The following is a 23222-nucleotide window of genomic DNA, read 5'->3' as shown; positions in this document are numbered from 1 at the left end:
TATATAAGCTTTATTTTTATTCACACTTTTCCATTTTTAAATTGCTTAGCTAAAATTTAATATAATTATTGATGTAAAATTAACTAAAGCGATATTGTAATTAAGAGATGACTGCACTAGACCAGGAGGCAAATTTTTAGTTTTGATATGATGTTAATGAATTCGCCAACTGTTATGAGAAAAAAGGGTAAATTATTTACTTGCAGTCATCTCAGTAATTTAAAAAAAATCGAAACACATATTAATGTTTATCCTTCAACTTGACAACATACAGTAAATTGCAAAAATTTCAAAATTTGCAAATGATTTCTTGATTTAAAATGTTTAATTGTAATTATCAAGAAAGTAGGTAAGTTTGAGACCGCATTTTTTATTGATCAGAATTGTTTAAACATCATTTTATAACTGCTTCTTAAAGCTTTTGGATTTTTAAATCTCTGTTCGGGTTAGAAATGCGTGTTTTTTCCTCCAAAAAAGCCATCGTTACGTATTTGATTTCAATTAGAATTCTACCTTGATATGCTTTTATTTTTTATAATTCAGTTATTTTTCCTGCGCAGAATATATGTAAATCTAAATTGATATGGCTAAGTTAATACATAGAATTCGCCTTTTCAACATTTCTTCTTTTAGTGCTAGTTAAGTGACGTGGTGAAAAATTAAAAAATGTACATGCCTTTTTCAATGACCTTTGTGGACTTTTTACTCATATTTCAGACTTTAGTTAAATTAGATAAGCACAGAATTTCTTTAAAACTGGTTTCTTTAAAATTGGCTAATTACGAAATTGTATTGCAAAACTTATGAACAAAAATAAAGTTTTCTTTGACTATTTTCTATTAATTAATTAGCAGATATTTTTTCTTTGAAGACATTAAAAACGAACACATGCTTACAGTAAAAAATAAATTTTTTACGACGCATTATTTGACTTTTTATACTATAAATAAACTCGTTAATATTTCAATGCTTCATTAAAAAAAATCTAATGTATAAGGGATGAGATAAATGCCAAGTTGTCAATAAAAAAAAATCTCCCTAGCAATTTCTAATAGCTCTTATATTTACTCTTATCTCAAATCCGAATTACACCTCAGCTAATTGCGTGCACTGTGCAAATAAAATCTTTTAAACAGCTTAGTGACAGGCTGTTTTTTATGAGACCCAAAATCTTATCGCCTTTCAAATCTTTGTTATTTTATGCAATGAGCTCCGCATTCCTCTTTGCTGTAATTGATGCAGTGACTATTCATAGATAGTAATTAACTTGTTCTTATCTTTCTCTGGGTGGCAACATCGGAAGGAAATTCAGGGGCATTCTTTTTGCCTTTCCTCTCCTCCATTATGCTCATATCTTTTAGGTCCCACAATTACGTCGACATAAGGGGAAAGTTGTAATTAAAACAAATAACCTTTTTTTTCGTCATTGTGTTTTTACTCTCATTCGTATACCAGGGCTCTTGTTTGCCCAAGGGCTCAACAGAAAAGACAAATGTGTTTTTTCACCCATTTAGCTCTTGAACAAGAGTGATTATTTCTCGTTTGCAGATTAGGCTTAGTATAAGGTCATAAAAACTAACTTGAAAGTTCAATTTAAAAGTTACAGTTTTAGTCTTTTAGCTTTTGGCAGAGGCGAAATGAAGATTTCGCGCATTGTTTAAAAAGTGTGACAGTTCAGTTATTTTTCATTCTTGGTTCATTTTATAAGGCTTATTTTATTTTTGATTAAAGTGTTCTAAGATTCGTAAAACAAAAATATAAAATATGTTTTCCGGGTATATTCATTTCATGACCAATCAAATTAGATAATTGGATTTATATGAAAAACAATTTTGATTTTGTTTTTGTGTACTTGACCCAATTTCACCCAATTTGGTTAAGTTTACAAGATAAAAGTATATTTTTACCAGTTTTGTTCGAGGGAGAGTCTAATTATATACATCTTTAGATTAAGTTAAACTCTCGGTTATCAAATCTAATAGAAGATTCGTTTTAAAAAATACTTTTTAAAATGGTTGATTTACGTGTTTCTGAAGTAAGTTCGAATAAAATAGTGTTTTACCATTATTTTAAAGACACTTCCTCGTAGAATTTTAGAGGGTGTGTAATTAATTGTGGGTTCTTCATAATTGGGTATATGTAAATAATAATTCAACTCAAGCACTATGAACTAAAAGGTTTATTTTTATAATACCTTTATTTATATCAATCAAACTATTGGTTTTGCTAAAGAGAAATTTACTAAAGTTTTATTTAAATAAAACACCCCGATTTAAAGGAATTGGCAAAATTTGGTAGCATGTTTGATGAACGTTTAGATATACGGGTTTAAAAGGTAGGAAAAGGGTACACTACCCCAAACGGCCCTCATGACCTTGTTGTTTTTTACTTTTTTATTTTCTCTTTTTGCTTTACTTTATTAAATCAAGCAGAGTTTAAGTATGTTTTCCAGTTGTTTTAAGTGCAAGTCTCATAACTTTTCCTGGAGCAGTATGATGGGTCACTAAATTGTTTATACTCTAAGAAATTTAAAATGGAATGTTTTACTAAATTTTGTTTTTCATTGAAAAATATTGTACTTAAATGTGTGAAAGAACAAATGTTTGATTTTCACCTACGTTCATTATATATGCATATTTTTTTAAAGTTATAACTACTTTGAAATAAGACAATTAATCGGATTATTTTTTTTCAAAATAAAATTATCACTTTTTAATGTGAGATCTTCAACTTAATAGTCTAGTAATTATGACAACGAAAAAAAGGATATATCTTTGAAAAAATTAGTACCCAAGCTATTTTTGACAATAATTTTTTTGTTGTAGTTTTATAAATAATGCCTGAAAATTCTTCTATCCTCATCTATATTCTTCTATCCTCACCTGTATTCTTATTAGGGGAATGAGGGCAATTAGAGGGGGTGTATGTTCTTTTCTAGGCAAGTGAGGAATTGTTTCCAACGCATTTTGGAAGCGGCGGAAAGGAATGAGATCAATCCCGAGGCAATGGGACTAATAGTTTAGAAGTTATAAGGGTTTGAAATACGAAAAATGAAAAATTATACTTGTACTGAATTATCGTCTTATATTGCTATATAAACTACTGAGACACATTTCCACTAGAACTTTTAACACCAAATGCAATGAAACTGTATACAAGTCTATGGAGTATAAAGTTCAAAAGTTGCAACGTATTTTATGTATAAAAAGAAATATTTTTGACATAATTTTGTGCATTTTATACTTTGCTATCTAAAGGCTATCCAAACATGTATAGTAAAGTATGTGGTCATGTAGACAACATGCCCACAACTCTGAACATGTAGAGTTAACCGATGAAATATTTCTTACTGATATAATCAATATAAAAAGATACAGTAAAGTAGATAAAAATTTAGGGTTGATAGGTTTAATAGCTTTGAAGTAATAAGAGTTTTTTTCAGATTCGATTCTAATATAGTAAATTTTATACTAAATAATTCCAGTTCAATTTGTGAAAAAATGAAGCGTTTTCATTCGTGTTTGGTCTTATTCAATTGAGTAAGACCAAACACGGGAGAAGTACTCGGGAAAAGTACATGGGGAACAACAACTTTACTTGTCTGTATAGCTATGTAACTTGCGTAAATTTTGCTTTTGTTTATAGAACATTTATAATTTCTAAATCATTTGCCAGTTTCTCGGGATTGGTCTCATTCAAATTCATCACTATAAAATGCGTCGAAAAATATACTTTACATGTTTAGATAATTCCTGTAAATCAATGTGAAGTATATACATAAGTATGTGTGTAATGAAGTAGTTTTTATATTTAAAAACTTTTGCCAGCTTTGAACTATTTTTTTTCTTATGGATTTATGTATAGTTTATTTGTTTTAGAGTAAAAATATAGAAAATTTTGATAATTTATATACTTTGGCATAAAAGGTAGAAAAGAATACCTCACTTGCTTTAAAACCACTGTCAGGTGCATAAATAAGTGCAGGTACAAATTTATACTTCTTGTGCATAAAATCCTTACAACTTCTGAACTATTAGTTCGATTGTATCGGGATAGGTCTCATTCATTTTCGCGGGTAAAAATACAAGAAAAAATATGCATCAATAGTCTGTGTTGAGGAAATTTAATCCCCCCCTAAAAAGGGGGGGAATCGTACAGAAGAGAGTAAGTCGGTATTATTTGTTCAGGTATTATTCATGATAAAATAAAAAATTTTTCTATGGAAATAAAATTAGATGTTAATTTTTCCAAGGAAAAAATAAAAATTTACTGGGCTATGAACTATTATAAAACAAGTGTAACAAGCAATAAATTAATTACTTGCGACGATTAAAATTATATTGTGTTGTTCGGGATGTATTGTGTTGTTCGGGATGTTTTAAAATGTTTCGGTCATTCAATTTACGCTCATTCAGTCATTTAATTAATCTTGTACACAATATTAGTAATACCATTTTATAATAATGAGTCTGATAAAACAATGGATGAGTTTTGTAAATGTATCTCGCTCAAATGGTTTTAACGAATACATTTTTCTGACATTTAGGTTAAGCAATTTAGCTTAATTTCATTTTTTTAGAAATAAATCACTCAAATTTTGTATTTGTTTATGCAGGTGTTGCAGCAAGGGGAACGGCATGTAGTTGCAGCGTGAACCACTTCGCTTGTACCACACCCTTATATGGCAATTGCACGTGCATTCCTGTTAGATGGAGATGTGACTCTGACGATGATTGTGGGGACGGTAGTGACGAAATTGACTGTGGTAAGTCAAAATCATGTAACATGTGATTAGCTTACAGTGTTTTTGAACAGTCGTATTATAACGCATAAAAGTGAAATGTTTGTACCGAATAGTTTATAAGGTAATATATATATATATATATATATATATATATATATATATATATATATATATATATATATATATATATATATATATATATATATATATATATATATATATATATATATATATATNATACAAATTCGCGCACCATATATATATGTCCATCCGACAAAGAGTTATGAAATTTGGTATACTGATAGTTCAAAGCTCAGGAAGGTTACTGTTTACATTAGATCATTCTATTCCAAGCCATTCGAAAAGAGTTTAAGCGTTAGCTATTGTTTTAAATGAAACTAAAGATGATTCCTTTTATGAAATATTTATAGCTCTCTTTGATCAAAATACAGATTATTGCACATACTTTAATATCTAATTATTTGTTATCCTCTATGTCAGATAAATTCACTGAGCAACGTTAACGTGGTTGCATGCGAGGACTACATCACCAAATTAGTATTCCTAAAGTTATCTGTATCCAAGTGCTTATTTTGTTTAGATTAATATTTTTAAAAATGCGTTTTAACAAATGTAAATAATTTAAAATCAGTAGTAATTAAAATGAAGAAAAAATGAATTGAAAAGCAAAATTAAACATAAGCAGGATCTTGCCAAGTAATGCTGAATATAGTTTATCTTTAATCTGATGGGAGGAAATTAAAACAAAAAAACTTGGTATGTTTAATTTAATAACGTAAGGCTACCGAGAAGGGTTAAAAATAAAATTAAAAGTTAAATTATTCTTGTTTTGTGTCGGTATATGCTTCTTAGTTTTGTGCGTGATTTCGTAGTGTCGCTCAGCACTGCTTTATTGGTTATTTTCCTCTTTAATAGGGGTTTTTGCAAGAATAACGGGGTTTTTTATTCACCCCTTTTTTTGTGAGATTACAATAAATAACACCGTTATTCTTACGGGGAGCCAGAGTCCAAATCGGCAATTTTTAAAAAAGTTTATAGCAACTTTAAAAATATTCAAGTTATTTGTCCAGATAATTCTTCACAGTTGAGTCGCGATGGCTCAGGGAATAGAGCTTTCGCCTTCCAATGAGGTGAACCGGATTCGAATCCCTGTCGATACGAATTCCGCATCCGGCTTGCACCGACCACAGTGCTGACGTGAAAACTTTGATTGGTTTTCAGTGAAAAGAGAGATAAAATTTATGCTTAAAACTACAAAAAGAAAGTTTTGAAGAAAGTTCTTAAAAAATTCTTTGAGTTATTAGATTAGATATTATTGCTGTTAGCTTGAAGGTGCTCGCTCGTATACATCAAAAATTCTATAACATTGGTTTAGAGACATACAGGCTGACTTTCCGTAAAAACTGAATGGCTCTCAAGTTCTCCGGATCTTAATCCATTCAATCATTTTGCGTGAAGGTACATGCATTGAGTTGGCTGAATAATGTTAAATACACATATTTGAACCGATTTATTGAGCGAGTAAGGGAAGGAGATTTTAATGATAATGTGCATACTATTTGCAATAGTTGTGGGTAAAAAATTATAGCTTTAGGAATATTAAAAATATGGAATTATTTTCCCGAGCTTTAAATAAATGATCGAAAGTTTGATTTATACAAGAAAATATGTATAGAAAAAATTAAAAGCCTAAATGCAAAAAAAAAAAAAAATTCTTAAAAAATTCAATTAGCTAAACTTAATTAACCTTTTTTTAGTTTTTTTCAAAATTATTGTATCAAAAACGAAAAATGTAATTTTTAGCATTTTTGCTTATTGTAAATTCCCAAGATTTATGTGCTATATTACTTTAAAAATGGTTTGAATCGAATTTCTTACCTTCGTATGACTTATAAGAATCGAATTTCTTAGCTTCTTATGACTTATAAGAATCGAATTTCTTACCTTCTTATGACTTATAAGAATCGAATTTCTTACCGTCTTATGACTTCTTATTATAAATTATATTCCAATAAGGGTAAAAAAGAATTTATTTCTAAGCAGACAATTACTTTGTGCACGCAAACAAGTGTAAAAAATATTCTTAAAATGTAGTATATTAGGCACTGAATTTTAGAGATTATTCGGATAACATGTAGAATCAAAACTTGCAAAATTCCTGCTTCAGTGATAAATAAGAGAAACGTGATTGTAAGGCTTGTTAACTAGGATTTTCTTGTTCATAATTAAAAAATTGAAGCTAATAAAAGTTTAAACACTGCAATGAAACCGAGAAAAAATTATATAATTGAAATATTGTAACATTTAACTCATTTTACAGTGGTACAATAAATAGCTTTGAGTCATGAACGATTACTAATTTATAAATAGCTAATGATATATTAAAATGAAGTTGGATAGATATACAGCAGTCAAAAATTAATTCTTTCATCACGTGTATTTTTTACAAAACAAAATAATGTTTTTACAGTAGAAAAAAAATAAAAAACGCAGGTGTTAATTTTTATTAGAATCGCTCACAAGGTCATTTCAAACGAAATTAATTTAATAAAAATGAAAACAATTAAAGTACTTGAAATAAAATTACTACATTCTTTTACGAACTAGAAATAATTAATTTTTATAAAATTGATATCTTAAGAATGCTTCTTACGAAATTAATTTAGATTTTAAATTTAGTTTGATGTTTATGGAATTAGATTTAAAAGATACTTAATCAAGTGAATTTTAATAATTCTTGTTTCGCGCTTTCTAACAGCGTGGCATAGATACTTATTTAAGTATAGTAATGCAATTTTATATATTTTTTGTATGCATTTGGAATGTTCCAGAGAAGTGAAATTTAATTTCACGTTTTGCATATTTAACCATATTTTGGAAAGTTTTAAAAGTGATCGAAACATTTAAATTCGCTTATTCAAAGATATTTTTATGTGAAAATTATTTTAATAATTTATTTTATTTTTTATTGTTTTATTTAATAAGGGTGGTAAAATATTAAGTTGCGAAGTATACAAATTCGCGCACCATTGAAAGCAATACATTTTTAAATGTCAAAATGCAAAATTCGAACGAAATTGGTCGAATAGTTCATGAAAAACAGAATTTTTCAATTTTTTTTAAAAAATTTTATTACTCGGAAACTATTCAAACAATTCAAAAATCTTAAATTAAAGTAACACTTTTTATTTTCAAGAATATTTTTTTCAAGGACATGATTGGAACTTGGGGACGTATTTATAGTAGAAATAGTAATATTAGATAACTTATACGTTAATTACTTCATAACAGACAAAATAATACGATTTCAGAGCCTAAAACGAAAAACTATCTGATCAACTGTAGTTCCACTGGCCATTGTCACGTGTGTTACTTTTCTTACAAGATGGAGACTGTCAAACTTTTTTTTCTTCAATTTCAGAAATATTTATATTAGTCAGCATTTGATTTATACACCCGACACACGAGAAGTTTTCCTAAAGCGTAATCAAAAATAGGAGTTTGGCTTTTGCATTGAGAGGATATTTATTCTCTACATGTGATACAATCTTAATCTTTATAACTTTAAAAAAAAATGTGCTTTTCAATCCTAAAAGACAGAAATCACTTCAATTATACTGGTTTCAAGGAGAAGTAAAATCCCTTCAATTATATTTTATTTTATAACCGTTGTTGAACAGCTGACCCAATTTTATGGGTTTACAACTACTACTGTTCAACTCTGTAGCCATGTAATTTTGAACCCAACCCAGAAGACAAAGGAACTCCTGGATCGAGCATTGGGAGAAATTTGCCTTCGATGAGGACTTTTTGATTTAACTAACCTGCATTTGCATTACACGGAGAGGAAGACCACGACAATACACGGTTAGCTTGATGGCAAGAGGACTTCAACCCATGATCCGTCTGCCATTGAGGATATTTCACGTCAGCAGTGTGGTCGGTGTAAGTCGGATGCGGAATTCGTATCAACTGGGATTCGAACCCGGTTCGCCGTATTGGAAGGTGAACGCTCAATCCCCTGAGCCTTCGCGGCTCATTTCAATTATACTGATTTTAAGGCAAAGTAATGTAACCTCTTACTATTCTTACATATTAACTATTCATTACTATTAATTTTTCTTAGTTAAGAAATCGCCCTATATACATGATAAACATGTTGACACATTTTGGTAGTCAAAGATATTTTACTCTTTACGTAAACAGACTCGAATGAAGTTATTTTCCTTCCAGTTTTTGCTCATTACTGCACTATATAATATATAAATTTTCTTGTACCAGCGATTTATACAAACTTTCAACACTGCTACATTTGTATAGTGGAAAATTATTTAAAACGAAGTTTTTGTTCGTATAGGTTCAGAAAGATTTGTTGTTCATTGGGTAAATTTACAATGGCATCTTCCAATTCACTATTGAAAATTATATATAGAAATTTCCCAATTATGTTAGATCAAATCATATAGAACCAATGAATCAATGTTTAAATTTAATTGGTAATAAAAGTAAAATATAAAATTAAAATTTAATTTTAAAAATATCTTAAATAGTTTAATTAGCCGAAAAAGTATTACATTCGTTTTCTAAAGTAACAGTGAAAAAAAACACATTCAAAAGAAATTATTAGTTTCCTTAGAAAGATTTTTACAGTTTTGATTAAAAATTCATGAGCTTGATTCATTTGTATAAAAAGTATTAAAAGCTGTAAAAGTATTACATTTATAGCTGTCTTTATCACAGCGCATGGAAAAATTGAAAGGAAAAATTAAATTTTCTTTAATTTCTTACCCAAAAATATTACCTTCATTATAGTTTAATTAGCTCAAATGAAAAGAGATATATAATTTTGTTATACTAACGAGATTGTTCAACTCAGCGTTTAATATAAATCATATCTACCTGTATTCATGATGCTAATTAAGACAGGTTTTTATAATTTATAATTCAAACTCAATCTAAATTAATTTGTAAAAAATTAATGGACCAGGTTTAATTGAAATACGAGTATATTCTCAAGTGTATTAATTTACAATTATTTTAATCTTAATTTCTCTAAGAACGTAAACTGATGCATAAATGCTCATTCATTTTCATTTGAAGTATATTCGTTGCAATGAGAAATGAGAAATATAAATGTATATGCTATTCAACAAATTTGATAATTAATTTAAATTTGAAAAATGATAATATTTTAGAAAAAGATAATGAGATAGTTATACTTAAAATTGAAGTTTTATAGAGAACTTCTTTCAATGTTTTGCTATTTATATAAATTTTTAAAACGCTGGCATATTTTATAACTAGATAGTGCAACCGATCAAACAGATTTTCGAATGAAGTGAAGTTTATCGTAAAATAATTAATTAAGAAACGAAAAATAGATAAAGATTTCGTAATTAAAATATTTTAGATGTGTTAAGTAAATGTAAGTAAAAATTTATATTTGATTTCAACATTTATAAATCCAATATTTAAAATTTGCATATTATGTATTTTTTTACAATCGGAAAGCTCCTTGAAGTAAACCAATGTAAACAGTTTATGTACTCATGTGCAGGATGTTCCTAATAGCCCCTCTGAATATATCTTTTTAGAAGCATTGTCAAAAATGATGTGAGGGAGTTATGAACATCGGAAGTCACTGTATTGCAAATCATTATTTAAGTGGAATAAAATGAAAATGCATCTATTCTAAATATGTTTTATTACCGTCCTTAAACAGCGACCCAATTTTGAGTTTATGACTATTAACGTTCAACTCCGTAGTCTTGTAATTTTGAACCCAATCGAGAAGACAAGGAGACTTCTGAATCAAATATTGGGTGAAATTTGACTACAGGAGGGACTTTTTGATGGGACAAACCCGCATTTGCGTTACATAGAGAGGAAACCAAAGAAATATCACACGGTCAGCCTGATGACATAGAGAGTCTAACCAATGATCTGTCTACCACAGAGGATATTTTACGTCAGCATTGTGGTCGGTGCGAGCAAAGCGCGGAATTCGTATCGACAAACCATCGCTGGGATTTCAACCCGGGTCACCTCATCGGGAGACGAGTGCTCTATCCCCTGAGTTACCACGGCTCTCTATTCTAAATATAATTTATATTCAGATATAAAATATTATAAGATGCTAAATATATTATAATCGTCGTTTCCGAGTTTACGACTGCAAATGTTCAACTTAGTAACCTCGTAATTTTGAATCCAATCCGGAAGACAAGGGAACTCCTGGAGCAAGTGTTGGAACTAATAAGCCTTCATAAAGGACTTTTTGAGGGCACTAACCCCCATTTGCGTTACACGGAAAGAAATACCACGAACCATGCGGAATTAGTATAGACCAGCTATCACTAGGATTCGAATCTGATTCACCTCATTGGAAGACAAACGCTCTATCCCCTGAGCCACCACGACTCCATTCTAAATATAGAAGATTGGTATAACTAAGGTTAGGTAGAAATGAAATCATTTAAAAACAGTTTTTTGGTTTAGGTGTGGATGAACATGCAGTGCGCCATCTCATAACCTCGCAGCTATCAGAAAAGTGTCTGAGGCTCGATTAAAGTGCATACGCATGTCTATGGAAAACCCTTTAAGCTTCATGACCAAATGAATAGATTTTTAATGATTTTAGTCCCTCATTTTTGATCTTATTAACAGTTGGTCAGAGATAAAAACAGGTTTTCTTACTCAAATAATAAGTTACGTTGTCGTACTTTGTAATGAACACACACGCCTGCACATAGTCACAATAAATAATTCGCAATTCTTAACATTTACAGCTTTCTGACTTTTTTTGTTTTAAACAGTAATTATATACCAAAAAAACCATTCTATAAAAAATATCGAACGGTATGGCAATGATTCTTCTGGTTAAAAGAGAACAGCATTTAAAAAAATTCACTTGGTAGTTTTCCGTTCATATGGTAACGGTTTACTGAAAATTCAGTTTTTCAAAATTATAGTTTTTATTACAACGCATTTAAAAAAAAACCAAAATGTAAATTTAACCAAATCAATATTTTTATCTAATGATCTTAGGCATCATGATGAAACTTAGAAATTTTAAATTTACCAAATTTTATTATATATTGCAAAACAGTATTTATTACTATGCGTTTTGGCAAAATTTACCAAGCTTTTTGGTGCTCCCATCCAATCAGAAACATGATAAATTTGACCATTTTCTGAAAGTTTTTCCATTCAGTTTTTCTCAATATAGAACAACGTGTGTATCTTAAAAATTATCTATTACAAAAGGAGGAGTTTTTCTTTTTGCGTCACTCGTATTACTTCAAAACTGTAATGAAATGTGGACATAAGGTTTGAATGGTAATTTTAACTCGCAAGCCCAAAAATTTCAATTAGTTCATTCGAGCGGATTGATCGAACAATATTCCTATTTTGTAGGCTTAGCATAACATTATTTATGTTTGCTAAGTGACAGCTTTTCTCAAAGCTGAGTTTTAGTGCATGTTCTGTAATAATTATTTTTTTAATCTTCTAGTCAAGTAAGCTAAAAGACCGATGTGTAAAGAAGGGGATCAACATTCAAAAAATTAGTCTTATGCTTCGAAATTTTTCAAAAAATACTACGTCATCAAATTAATACTTACAAAGTTGTCTGGAACCACGTGTTTTTTTTGTAGCTCATAATTACGTGTTCATGGTTACGCTTCTCAACACCCGAAGATTGCTATGCAAACCATGCTCACTCTGCTCCCTATTTAGTTAAACCCATTTGAAATGTGTTCTAGAGTGGAATCTTAAAAATTTAAATCAATTACTACAATCTTTCAAACTGATTTCCGCGTAAAAAATTTAAATTTTCAGTCAACAATAAGTTATTGAAGTAAAAATTTTAAATTGAAATAAGTGATATGCAATCGAAAAACTTGCAGTAACTAAATATTACCGATGTTTTTAAAAATCCAAACAGCTCGATATTACTCATTTTACTACGAATAACAATAACAATGAATAAACTTATTATTATTGAATCTGCATAATTATAATTAAAACCGAATTTAAATTTCTGTGCTTGTTGATATGATTTATTTGCTTTTAACTTTTCAATTCTTCCCAATTTATAGGTCAGTTCTGTTTCAGCTTTTCTTTGTTCACGAGAGAAAAGAATTCTCATTCAGAACCTAAATATTATTTTATGTAATATATATATATATACAAGGAAAATATTGATTTAAAAATGTAAGTTAAAACGAAAAAACTTGCAAAGAATCACAAAAGCCTCGTTAAACGCGTAATAGGGACTGCATTTGGAAGAATGAAATCTGGGATTAAACTTAATAGATAGGGGAGAGGGGGGCACATNTGATTTAAAAATGTAAGTTAAAACGAAAAAACTTGCAAAGAATCACAAAAGCCTCGTTAAACGCGTAATAGGGACTACATTTGGAAGAATGAAATGTAGGATTAAACTTAATAGATAATTTAATTACTTTATAACTTAATTAAATACTTTACTTAACGTTGAATTTTAATTTCAAATGGTTTCTTGGTTAAATTCTAGTTTGGCAAATACATTGTTGCTTGAAAGGTAATGTACAGTGCATTGTTAAAAAATATTACTATTTCTATTCTAATTTTAAATTTTAGTATTTTGTTTTTCGCATTTTTGTACAGAAATAGTAATGTTTTAGATAAAAGTTAAGAATTCTCTTACAGCGAACAGTGCTCAGCGTGATGTATTGAATTTTAACTCGATGTATAGGACTTTGTAACGTAAAAGAGAATAGCAAAGTATTCCAGGTGAACATTGCAGTTTTCGATATAACTTATTAATAATTGCAAAATACGCCAAATAAATTTTATATATGATTTGCGAACATAAAATTTAGTTAGATTTGAGAGCAACATTTCAGATACTTTCGCTTTGAGAATTGGTGATTTGTTGAAGTAAGAGTTTCATAAAATGTCAATTTTTTTAGCCATGCAAAAATAAAATAAAACGGAAATTTTGATGAAGTGAGAAAAATATATTGAAATAAATTTTTAATTTATATCGTCTAGACTTCTAAAATTGCTGGCAGGATGCAAAAGCGCAATATCTTGAACGAAAACTTAAAAAAACTAACAAAACAATATGTTCCGAGCAAACCTTTCAAATCATCGAATCTTTCATTGACCTGAAAGCCTTCTTCATTTTCATTTTTGGAAGAATTGAAGTTAGAGAGAAACTATCTTTAGAGGGTAGAGTGTCAAATTCTGTTTGATAGCAAGAAAAAGATTGTCTTTTCAAACAAAGTGAGAATTCTTTTGTTGTCTTTTTTCTCTTCTAAACTTAAGAGGATTTAGGAAATCCCATAAAATGGGGCAGAAACAAAGTACGTGCTTTTTGTGACAGCAAAAAGTAGAGGACGTAATAAAGAAACAAGGACGAAAATAGGGATCCAATATTTTTCAACTTATTTTCGTTCTAGGCAAGTACGCACTTCAGATATTGTTTAGATTTCATATTGAAATTTTGGAATGGAAGAGGATTTTTATCTGCTGAAAAACGGATAAATTACTTAAAGAGCATCATCGCAAAAATTTTCAATATTTTTTCAATTTGTAGAAATATTCTTTTCTGATTTAAAATAGATTTATACTGACGTTATTTTAAAAAAGTTTGAAAAGTATTTCTATTTTTTAAAGTAGATTGGACTTGGAATACAGCAAGGGATATGTTTAGATACTGGATCATGAATACAATATTTTATCAGAGATACAGTGTGAATAAATTATTTCGGACATTATATTTACAAGATTTTGAAAAAAAGTGTTTACGTATAAGGTCAACAAGACTTAAACAAATCTCACCGCAAACAAATACGTTTAGAAATATAATAATGTGTTTTGTTTGCTTCAATAAGATAAATTTTGAATTACAAGTAACTCACCCAATACACATAGCATTTATCAAAAAAGATTTTAATAAAAAAATCTATTGACAGATATTTCTTGGAAACCTGTATTTTAAAAAAAGAAATATGAGCTCGCGTAGTGCGAAAAGGTAGTGAACTCAGCAGATACAAATAAACTAAGATTTTTTATTAAGAAATCTTATTTTTGGAGATAAAATTGAGTTCAATATTTCAATATTTTTTCAATTTGTAGAAATATACTTCTGATTTAAAATATATTTATACTGACGTTATTTTAAAAAAAAATTGAAAAGTATTTTTTTTAAAAAAGTAGATTGGACTTCGAATACTACAAAAGATATTTTTATATACCGAATCGTGAATAGAATATCGGATATACTGTGTGAATAAAATATTTCGGACATTATCTTTACCAGATTTTGAAGAAAAATGTTTGCGCATAAGGTCAGCAAGGCACAAAGAAAACACAGTACAAAAGTTTTAAGATATATTTTATTCGATTCAATAAGTCAAAATTTGAATTGTAAATTGCTCAAACATTACGTTTAATATTTATCAAATAATAGAAATAGTACAAGAATCCTCTGACAGGTATTTCTCAAAAATGCGCATTTAAAAAAAATACTAGCTTGGTAGCTGAACTATTGCGAAAACATGGGGGGGGGGTGCAAATTTATTTTAGCTTTGTAGATACAAATAATCTTATTTTGTTATTTAAAAAAAAACTTTTTCTTGCTAAAAAAATTCAGTTAATTAAATAAAACAATATCCCTTGCATTAGAAGCTTATTTTTTCATATTCAGATTTTAATAGAATAAAAAAATTGCGTAGAAAAAAATCTGGCAGGAAAATAAGATTGCCTCGAGAATAAAATTTCACATTAAAAAATCACGGTTAAAACCTTAGATGATATTGAATCAACCTAAAAGCAACTCTCGCAAAATAAAAATCTGCTTTTAGACAATATCTAGAGTGAAGAAAAATTAATTCCCAGATAAGATTTCGCATGAGAAATTATATCATATAAAATCTCGCTTATAAATAAGGTTGTAGAGAAAATCTCGAATGGAAAAATGTAAGTGCTCATAAAGTTTTGTCTATAAGCCACTATGTGTATGTCAGATATAGTTCATTATTGGAGAAAATCTAAGAAAAATAAGTTTTTAAAATGATTTTTAGTAAGAGATGTATGCATTAAAGTGAGTAATTTCAAAATAAAATTCAGAATTAATACTACATGAATATTTTATTGTTTATTAAGTGTAGTTCTTTACTTGCCCGATTTCCCTTATCGAAAAGCTATGGTTTGAAAATTTTATAAGGTTGCCATTTCATATTTCTGAGATACCCGAAGCAATAGAAATGTAAGCCAGTTTTGCAATCTTCGAATATGTTTTCGATTTTGAATAAAAAAATAAAATAAAAAATTTGCATTTTTAAAGTAAATTTGAAAAACGCATCTTTATCCAATTTCGAAAGAAAAAAAATCTTGATTTTGATACCAGTATTCTTGCTGCTTCTGTTCGGTATTACGTTTCTATGGCAACATTTCAAAATGGAGTTGAAAACTCGCAGAAGAATTTCTTTTTGAATAACTGCTATCTTTTTTTCCTTCTAAGCAAGCGAGCAATAAAAGAACAATGCTCATCTTCAGTTCCTAAAATTTAATTTATTCCATTTCTTTTTCTTCTTTAAAATGTGCTGAAAGCAAAGTGTAATCAATCTCAATAAAAGGCAAAGTCATGGTCCGACATAAATCCCAGTGGAAAACAAAATGCATCACATGCTCTTTCGTTACGTGATAAAGGAAAGTAAATAATTCTGAATTTTTTGCTTTTTACTTTTATTATATAGAATAGGAATTTTTTTTGTCTTTTTGTCATTGTTCAAAACACATTTTAGCAGTTGGAATTAAAATTATTTTATATCTTTATACATTTATGATTAAAAATGATTTTTGAATTAAAAGGGTTACCTTCATGAAAAGGAGAAAAATTTAACAGCTACAAAAATACAGCAATGGAAGCAGCGTCATCATTAAGAACATTCAATTTTTGGCATTTTGGCAATTTTTGGCCATTGTTAAAAGTGCAGTTTAATAGTTGAAATTAGAATTATTTAGCAGTTTCATTAATTTACGATTAAGAATGTTTTTTGAATTAAAAGGGTTACTTTACTGAAAAGGAGAAACATTTAATAGAAACAGAAATACAGCAATGGTATCAGTGTCATCATTAAAAACATTCTATACAGCATTTCGTCAATGTGTAAAATACATTTTAGTAGTTTGAATTAGAATTATTTTATAGTTTTATTTTTAATTATAAATTTTTTTTGAACTAAAAGGGTTACCTTAATGAAAAGGAGAAACATTTAATTGTGACATAGATACAACAATGGTAGCAGAGTCATGATCAAAAATATTCTATATCAGGCAATTTTTCGACATTTCGTTATTGTCAAAAATACATTTGAGAGTTGAAATTATATATTATTTTACAGTTTTATATTATTTTATGGATTTATTTCTGATTATGAATATTTTTCTTAACTAAAAGGGTTACCTGTATGAAAAGTAGAAACATTGAATTGCTACAGAAATACAGTAATGGTAGTAGCTTCATCAATAGAAAGAGGCAAATTCGAGGCTTCGTGAAAGAGGATTCACTTATGTTAGTAATTTAAATTTTAAATTATAGTAAAAAGTGATTTAAGTAAAACCATAATATTTCAAATGATGAAATTTTCCTTTCAAAAAATCGTAATAAAAGCAAATTATGGCAGAAATAATCAGGACTATGCAATAGGGAAGTTTGATATTTTTATTCAATAGCGAACTTCATGGTTTTCTCTGGAGTTACCTCAATACGCGTTTTTTTTCAATAGTCAACATTTTATATTACAAATGATAGGGAAACAGAATTTTATCTGAAAATTTTCAAACCTTGATATAGCGTCATCATTATGGTTAGGAAAAAAGTAAGAGAAGTTCGCAGGAAATTGCATATTAGTGATCAAGAAGCTTACATGCGAGCATTTAAACCTAATGTAAAGTCAAACTGAGAAGGAATAGAAAAACACAAAGTATAGCTTTTTGTAATAATGGGTATTAGCATCATTCCTTTACTCGTGTCAGACAAAGTGCTACACATCTATGACGAGTTATAACTCTTCGATGATCTTTAATTCTTTCATCAGCAACAGTAAATTCTCGGATTATCATGGCGTTTAGTTTATGCTTTTTGTTATCAACCTAGATAGTGTCTGCCGTAAATATTAAGTATTCCACGATTAACACCTGTATTACACTAACGTTTTGCAACTATAAACCGCTCGAGTGGGTGCTATTCTTATCTGTATGAATGCATACAACTTACCATTACTTCATATTGGTTTTAGCAAACTTGATAATCAGTTATTCTCAATCTGTGGTGCACTTAAGTTATAATCCTTAAGTGTGGCGCTGCTGTCGTTGCAGTATTTTTGACGCTATCATGCCTAACCACTTTTTCCTTGAGCGACCCTTATTTTAATTTTCTGTTAATTCTATTGCTGTTTCCAAATTTTCGCATTTAGTCATAATTCGTACAATAATCGAAGACAAAAAAGTACAGTTTATAATTCAAACACACTTTTATTTACAATATAAAGTAAAATTAAGTTTTTCAGAAAAAAGCATTATAATAACAATAATATTGTCAGTAAATATTAAAACTAATTTTTCATCGTTCAAGCAAAATATGTAAAAGATTTATTAAATAAAAGGGCTTTGTCGGGCATTTTGTTTTGTGTTATTTTCAACCCTCTCCCATATTCAATCTTTCATAGAGTATACGATTTTGGCCTTTTTAGACTTTAAAAAACAACCAAGAATAGAGTCCTAATTGATTTTATATTAATTACGTTATATGGTTTGAGAGATCAATTCTTATCACCCAAGTGGGAAATTTCACGACAAGGCTCAAACTATTACTAGCAATAAAACGCGTTGTTTCGGGATCATTATAATTTTATAAATCCTGAACTATCAGTTGTCTTTCAGCCTCATTTTTGCCATTTGTAACATTTCGTTGGTGAGCTTTTTACTCTGAACATAGCTTAAAATGCATGTTTAAGAAAATGGACACAGCACAAAATGAACCATTTTCATAAACACGCATTTTGAGCCATGTCCATTTTCTTTAAACACGCATTTTTATCTGTTTATTTTCTTAAAAATTCGCTATTAGCCATGTGAACTTTAGTAAGCCCACATTTCGATCTATTTCCATTTTCTTAAACACGCATTTCAATCTGTGTCCGTTTTCATGAACATGCGATTTTAGCTATTTCCAATTTCTAAAACATGCAATTCGAGCCATGTCCATTTTCTTAAATACTCATTTTAAATTGTTTTCATTTTCTTATACAAGCGTTTTTAGCTGTCTATTTTCTTTAACACGCAATAAGAGCTATGTTCCTTTTCTTTAAACACGCATATTGAACTGTGTCCAAATTAAAAAACTCATCGACGATTTTATGTTACAAATAAAGCGAAATTCAATTCATCCATGAATTTTGAGACAACTTTATAAAAGTACTCGAAAGTTTATACTTCTTAATATTATCTAAAAGTAAGCTTGACTTTAAATGTCTTCCTAAATATATATATTTTTACATTATTTATGGTGTAGTGACAAACAACCAGACACCAACGCCTATATTTTTTAATTTAATATTTCTGCCCTTTGCCAAAAAAATATTTTTCATTCGACCAATCTATCTTTATGTAAGAAACTTAAGCCATGAAGAAAGTTACAACGCTTGCATTTAAGATGTATTAAGTTTTATGGGAAAGTAGAAAGAAAAATCAATGAAACAGTAGAAAAAAAGGAATAAATCTTTGCAAGTTATCTTATTTTTTTGCTAAAGATAAAATATGAGTTATTGGAGAATGATTCAAAGAGGTCATCCCGTGAAATAAATACTGCGAAGAAACAACTTTAAGCAATACTTTAAAATTTATGTTTTAAATAAGTGCAAGATAAAGATAAGGATTATGCAGTTTACTTCATTATTATCTTTTATGTTGGCAACTAAGTTATTCAATTCGTATTTTTCCCTCGACTCAATTTGAATAGTGGAAGAAAGTTTGTTTCGCTTTTGTTGTAAGTAAAGTAGAAAGGATTAAATTAAGATAGTTTTTTCAGTTTATTATTTAAATGTTTGAAAAGATCGTGCGAAGCTTAGATTTTATATTCATGAAGAACTTTAATAGTTTGAGTATAAAATTAGCTTTATAAGTGAGGACACTTGTAATAGAAAGTGTTAATGCTTATTACACTATAACAATTAAATTCTGACATTCAATTTATTGATTACCTTTAGCCTTTGTGCAAAAATTTAAACTTGTCACAAAACTTTCTGATATGATTCACATCTACCATTATTTGTGCAAAGATTTATTCACGCAGTCCAAAGTTTTGAACAAAGCCTTGTTTCTAAGATGAATGAGAGTTAAAATATCATTGAAATTCAAGTCTGGTGAAGTAGGCGGGTAATATTGTGATGTAAGAAAATAGTTAAAATGACCTATCTCTTAGTACTTATAGCTCAATGTGCTGTTTCAGAATACCATCTTATGGTCCACTTTTGATTTCTAAGGAACTGTTCTATTAAAAATAAAAACATCTTAAAATTTGTTAGCTATATGTTACGCTAAAAATATCTGGTTTGTACCTGTCAGCCTTATTTCGCACTGCTTTTTTTTAAAATTTACTCTAGAATATATGGTTAAAATTATGTTCGTCTTTTGTTCGACCATCCGACCAACATTTTGATTTTACTTGTAACTTTCATGAAATTTTACTTGTAACTTACTCTTATAAGAAAAAATATGGGTGTTATGGATATTTTCCAGATACCCATAACCCCTACACTTTTGGGTTTAAAAATCATAATTCTTAGAAAAGAAGTTACGTTAACAAAAAGAAAGTATGCTTTTGTATCTGTTTTCCTAACTTAAAATATTTTTTTAAAGTTTAAATTTATGTAAAATTATGATTATTACGTGTATATTAAGAATTATAAAAAAAATGCTTTCCTTGCGATGAACATTAAACATATTGCAGTCAAATTACGATCTTTCGTAGACGAGACGTTTAATGGAAATCATAAATAAATTCCATTGTCAAACATTTTCGTGCGTCTGACCACCAGAAAAAGGCTGTCAACTCTTTTACACTAAAGTGGGGTTCCACTGCACCAAGAACTAAAGACAGTTCTTTGCGTAGTGAAACACCCTGAATTTTCTTTTACACTACTAGGTGCAAAGTAGCCGCCATATTTGTTATTCAGTAACTCTAAAATTTATTATGCACATAAGAATAAGTTACCTTAACGACACACTATAATAAAGCATACATTTTTGCTTTTTTTCTTTAGTTATATTTGTTAATCAAATATATACACAGCACAGAGAGAATAATAATAAGAACTCAAACTTAACAAAGACGAAGCACAAAATCATTAAATATTATAAAAATATTTAGTACAGCTCACAGATATTCAAAATATAAATACCCTTATTACACAAATAAAATCATGCATGCATATTTTAACGACAAGTTTTTATTTCGGTAGATATATTATTTTAAAAGCGTGGAAGAAGCAGATAAACTTACGTCAACTCTTGTTCGATGTAAGCAAACTATTGGCGATATCTAAACTGCGCCAACGTTGGTGTTTTTAGAACCAGAAATAAGTAAATCTATCTGATATTGATGCAAGCTTTCGTATTTATTAAGACTTAAATAAATATTATTACTATCGCAGGTATTAGATATTATCTTTTTAACAAGCACTTATAAACGTGGACACAAAATATGAATGCTCAATTACTTTCAAGAAAGCTGGCATTATTTCGAAACAAAAGTTTCAAATGGGAACAATGATTGCTTAGCATTTGATGAAAAAAATTATAATTTCATGAACAATGACTTGAGATAAAGAAATAAAAATGTAATAAAGAGTTAATATTCATAGCTAAGTAATTATATGAAAATTCGTATGCATTATTTTCACTCAATGAAACAGTTTTTTTTTTTACTTTGTTCAAAACAAATGCCATAAAAAATATTCCTGCTAAACGCTAAAAAAATCACATTTTATGAATAATAATACTTGAAGCATTTACAGTTTTTTTTCACAGTTTTATACAATGTAGCACAGGGCTTTTGGACGCATATTAAAAATATCCCTTCTGCAAGAAAAAGTAATATTGATTATAGCAGATTATTACTTTTTTTAAACAACATTAATTCCTTAAGCCATGAACAATTAGTAACAACACATCGAACAAAAGAAAACACTAAAGGGTGCAGAAAAGCTCTTTTCTTTAAGGAGGGAAATTATTTCAATCACCCAACACCGCCGAAGATTTTTTTTTCTATATTCGATTTTTTAACCACAAAACATCAATCATTAACAATAGGAGCGCCAAAAAAAATCTCGCCAAACGAACAATGACATGAAAAACCACAGCAGCAAAAATCGACACCCGGGCACATAGTTGACCCAAGCGCATAAAAAAATTAAAAGAATTTTTTGTTCCTTGGTATTGTTTTCGGGCTAATTAGAGTAAAAAAGACGAAGATCGGCTTCGCCACTAATGATGCCTGAAAACATCGCAGAGTAAAATAATTGGGAAAAAGAAGAATATGACAAGATTCGTTGCAGTGTTTGCTTCCTCTCTTTGACACTTCTCTTCCCAAGATCAAATGAAAATTGACGTAAAGAGAAATGGGCTTGTTAGCGAATAAGGCGATAGATTGAGAGGGTAAGAGATAGTTTTTTGCCCGTCCATGGTTTATTTCTTCAATGATTTAGCTGTGCGGATACTCTTCGTGGGAGATGAGTTTCTTTCGGAAGAACCATTAGAAGACATCGACAAGAAAATGATATTAGGTAAACTGAAAGCTTTATTTCCTACTTATAAAAAGAAAGAGAAGTTATGTTAGAAATGAAGTCTAATAAATTGGAGACGTTTTAGGGAAAATAAATAAATAAATATGAGATTGGTAAGCGTCAGTATTAAATGAAAAAAAATGATTGAGCTTTAGTAAGCTCTTATTTTTTTTTCTGGGTGCCATTTTATGTCAAAAAGCCATTGGAATAATTCTTTGTATGAACGCCATTTTATATTACAGCATCGGTAGCATATTCATATTAAAATATTTTTGTCATTTCTTACATAAATGTTTTGAACTGTTTTCATCTACCATCAAAACTTCACATCAATGTCACAACTAAGTGCTTTTTTTTCCTTTTACCTTTTAACAATCATGATAGAAACACAGCATAGTTTCGATTTCAGACAGGCGTCGTGGTCCATGCATGAACTAGTAGCTTTTTTTCCTAGTTCACTTATAGCATCAATAATGAGAAGATTTTCGGCTGTAAGTAAACAACATTAAATGCAGTGTCTTTTTTGGTTCTTCTCATCTAATATCAACTGAAAATTGTCTTAAAAATGGGCTTGTTTGCTAAGAAAGCTAAAGATTAAGTGGGTATGATATATATATAAC

The 23222-nt window shown here is 29.0% G+C and overlaps 1 protein-coding gene across 1 annotated transcript in view; it reads left to right on the top strand.

The window, feature by feature from the left end:
• Positions 1-23222, top strand: part of LOC122271649 (low-density lipoprotein receptor-related protein 4) — a 397919-nt gene that overhangs the window by 114913 nt on the left and 259784 nt on the right. The window contains exon 2 of the mRNA XM_043053650.2: positions 4616-4765. Within this exon, the coding sequence (XP_042909584.1) occupies positions 4616-4765 (150 nt within the window). The remainder of the gene's footprint in view (positions 1-4615; positions 4766-23222) is intronic.

Source organism: Parasteatoda tepidariorum, chromosome 8 (assembly GCF_043381705.1).
Source record: "Parasteatoda tepidariorum isolate YZ-2023 chromosome 8, CAS_Ptep_4.0, whole genome shotgun sequence".
In the NCBI taxonomy this organism is placed as follows: Eukaryota; Metazoa; Arthropoda; class Arachnida; order Araneae; family Theridiidae; genus Parasteatoda; species Parasteatoda tepidariorum.
Note: the sequence above shows the minus strand (reverse complement) of the source record. Positions and strands in the feature narration are given on the sequence as shown.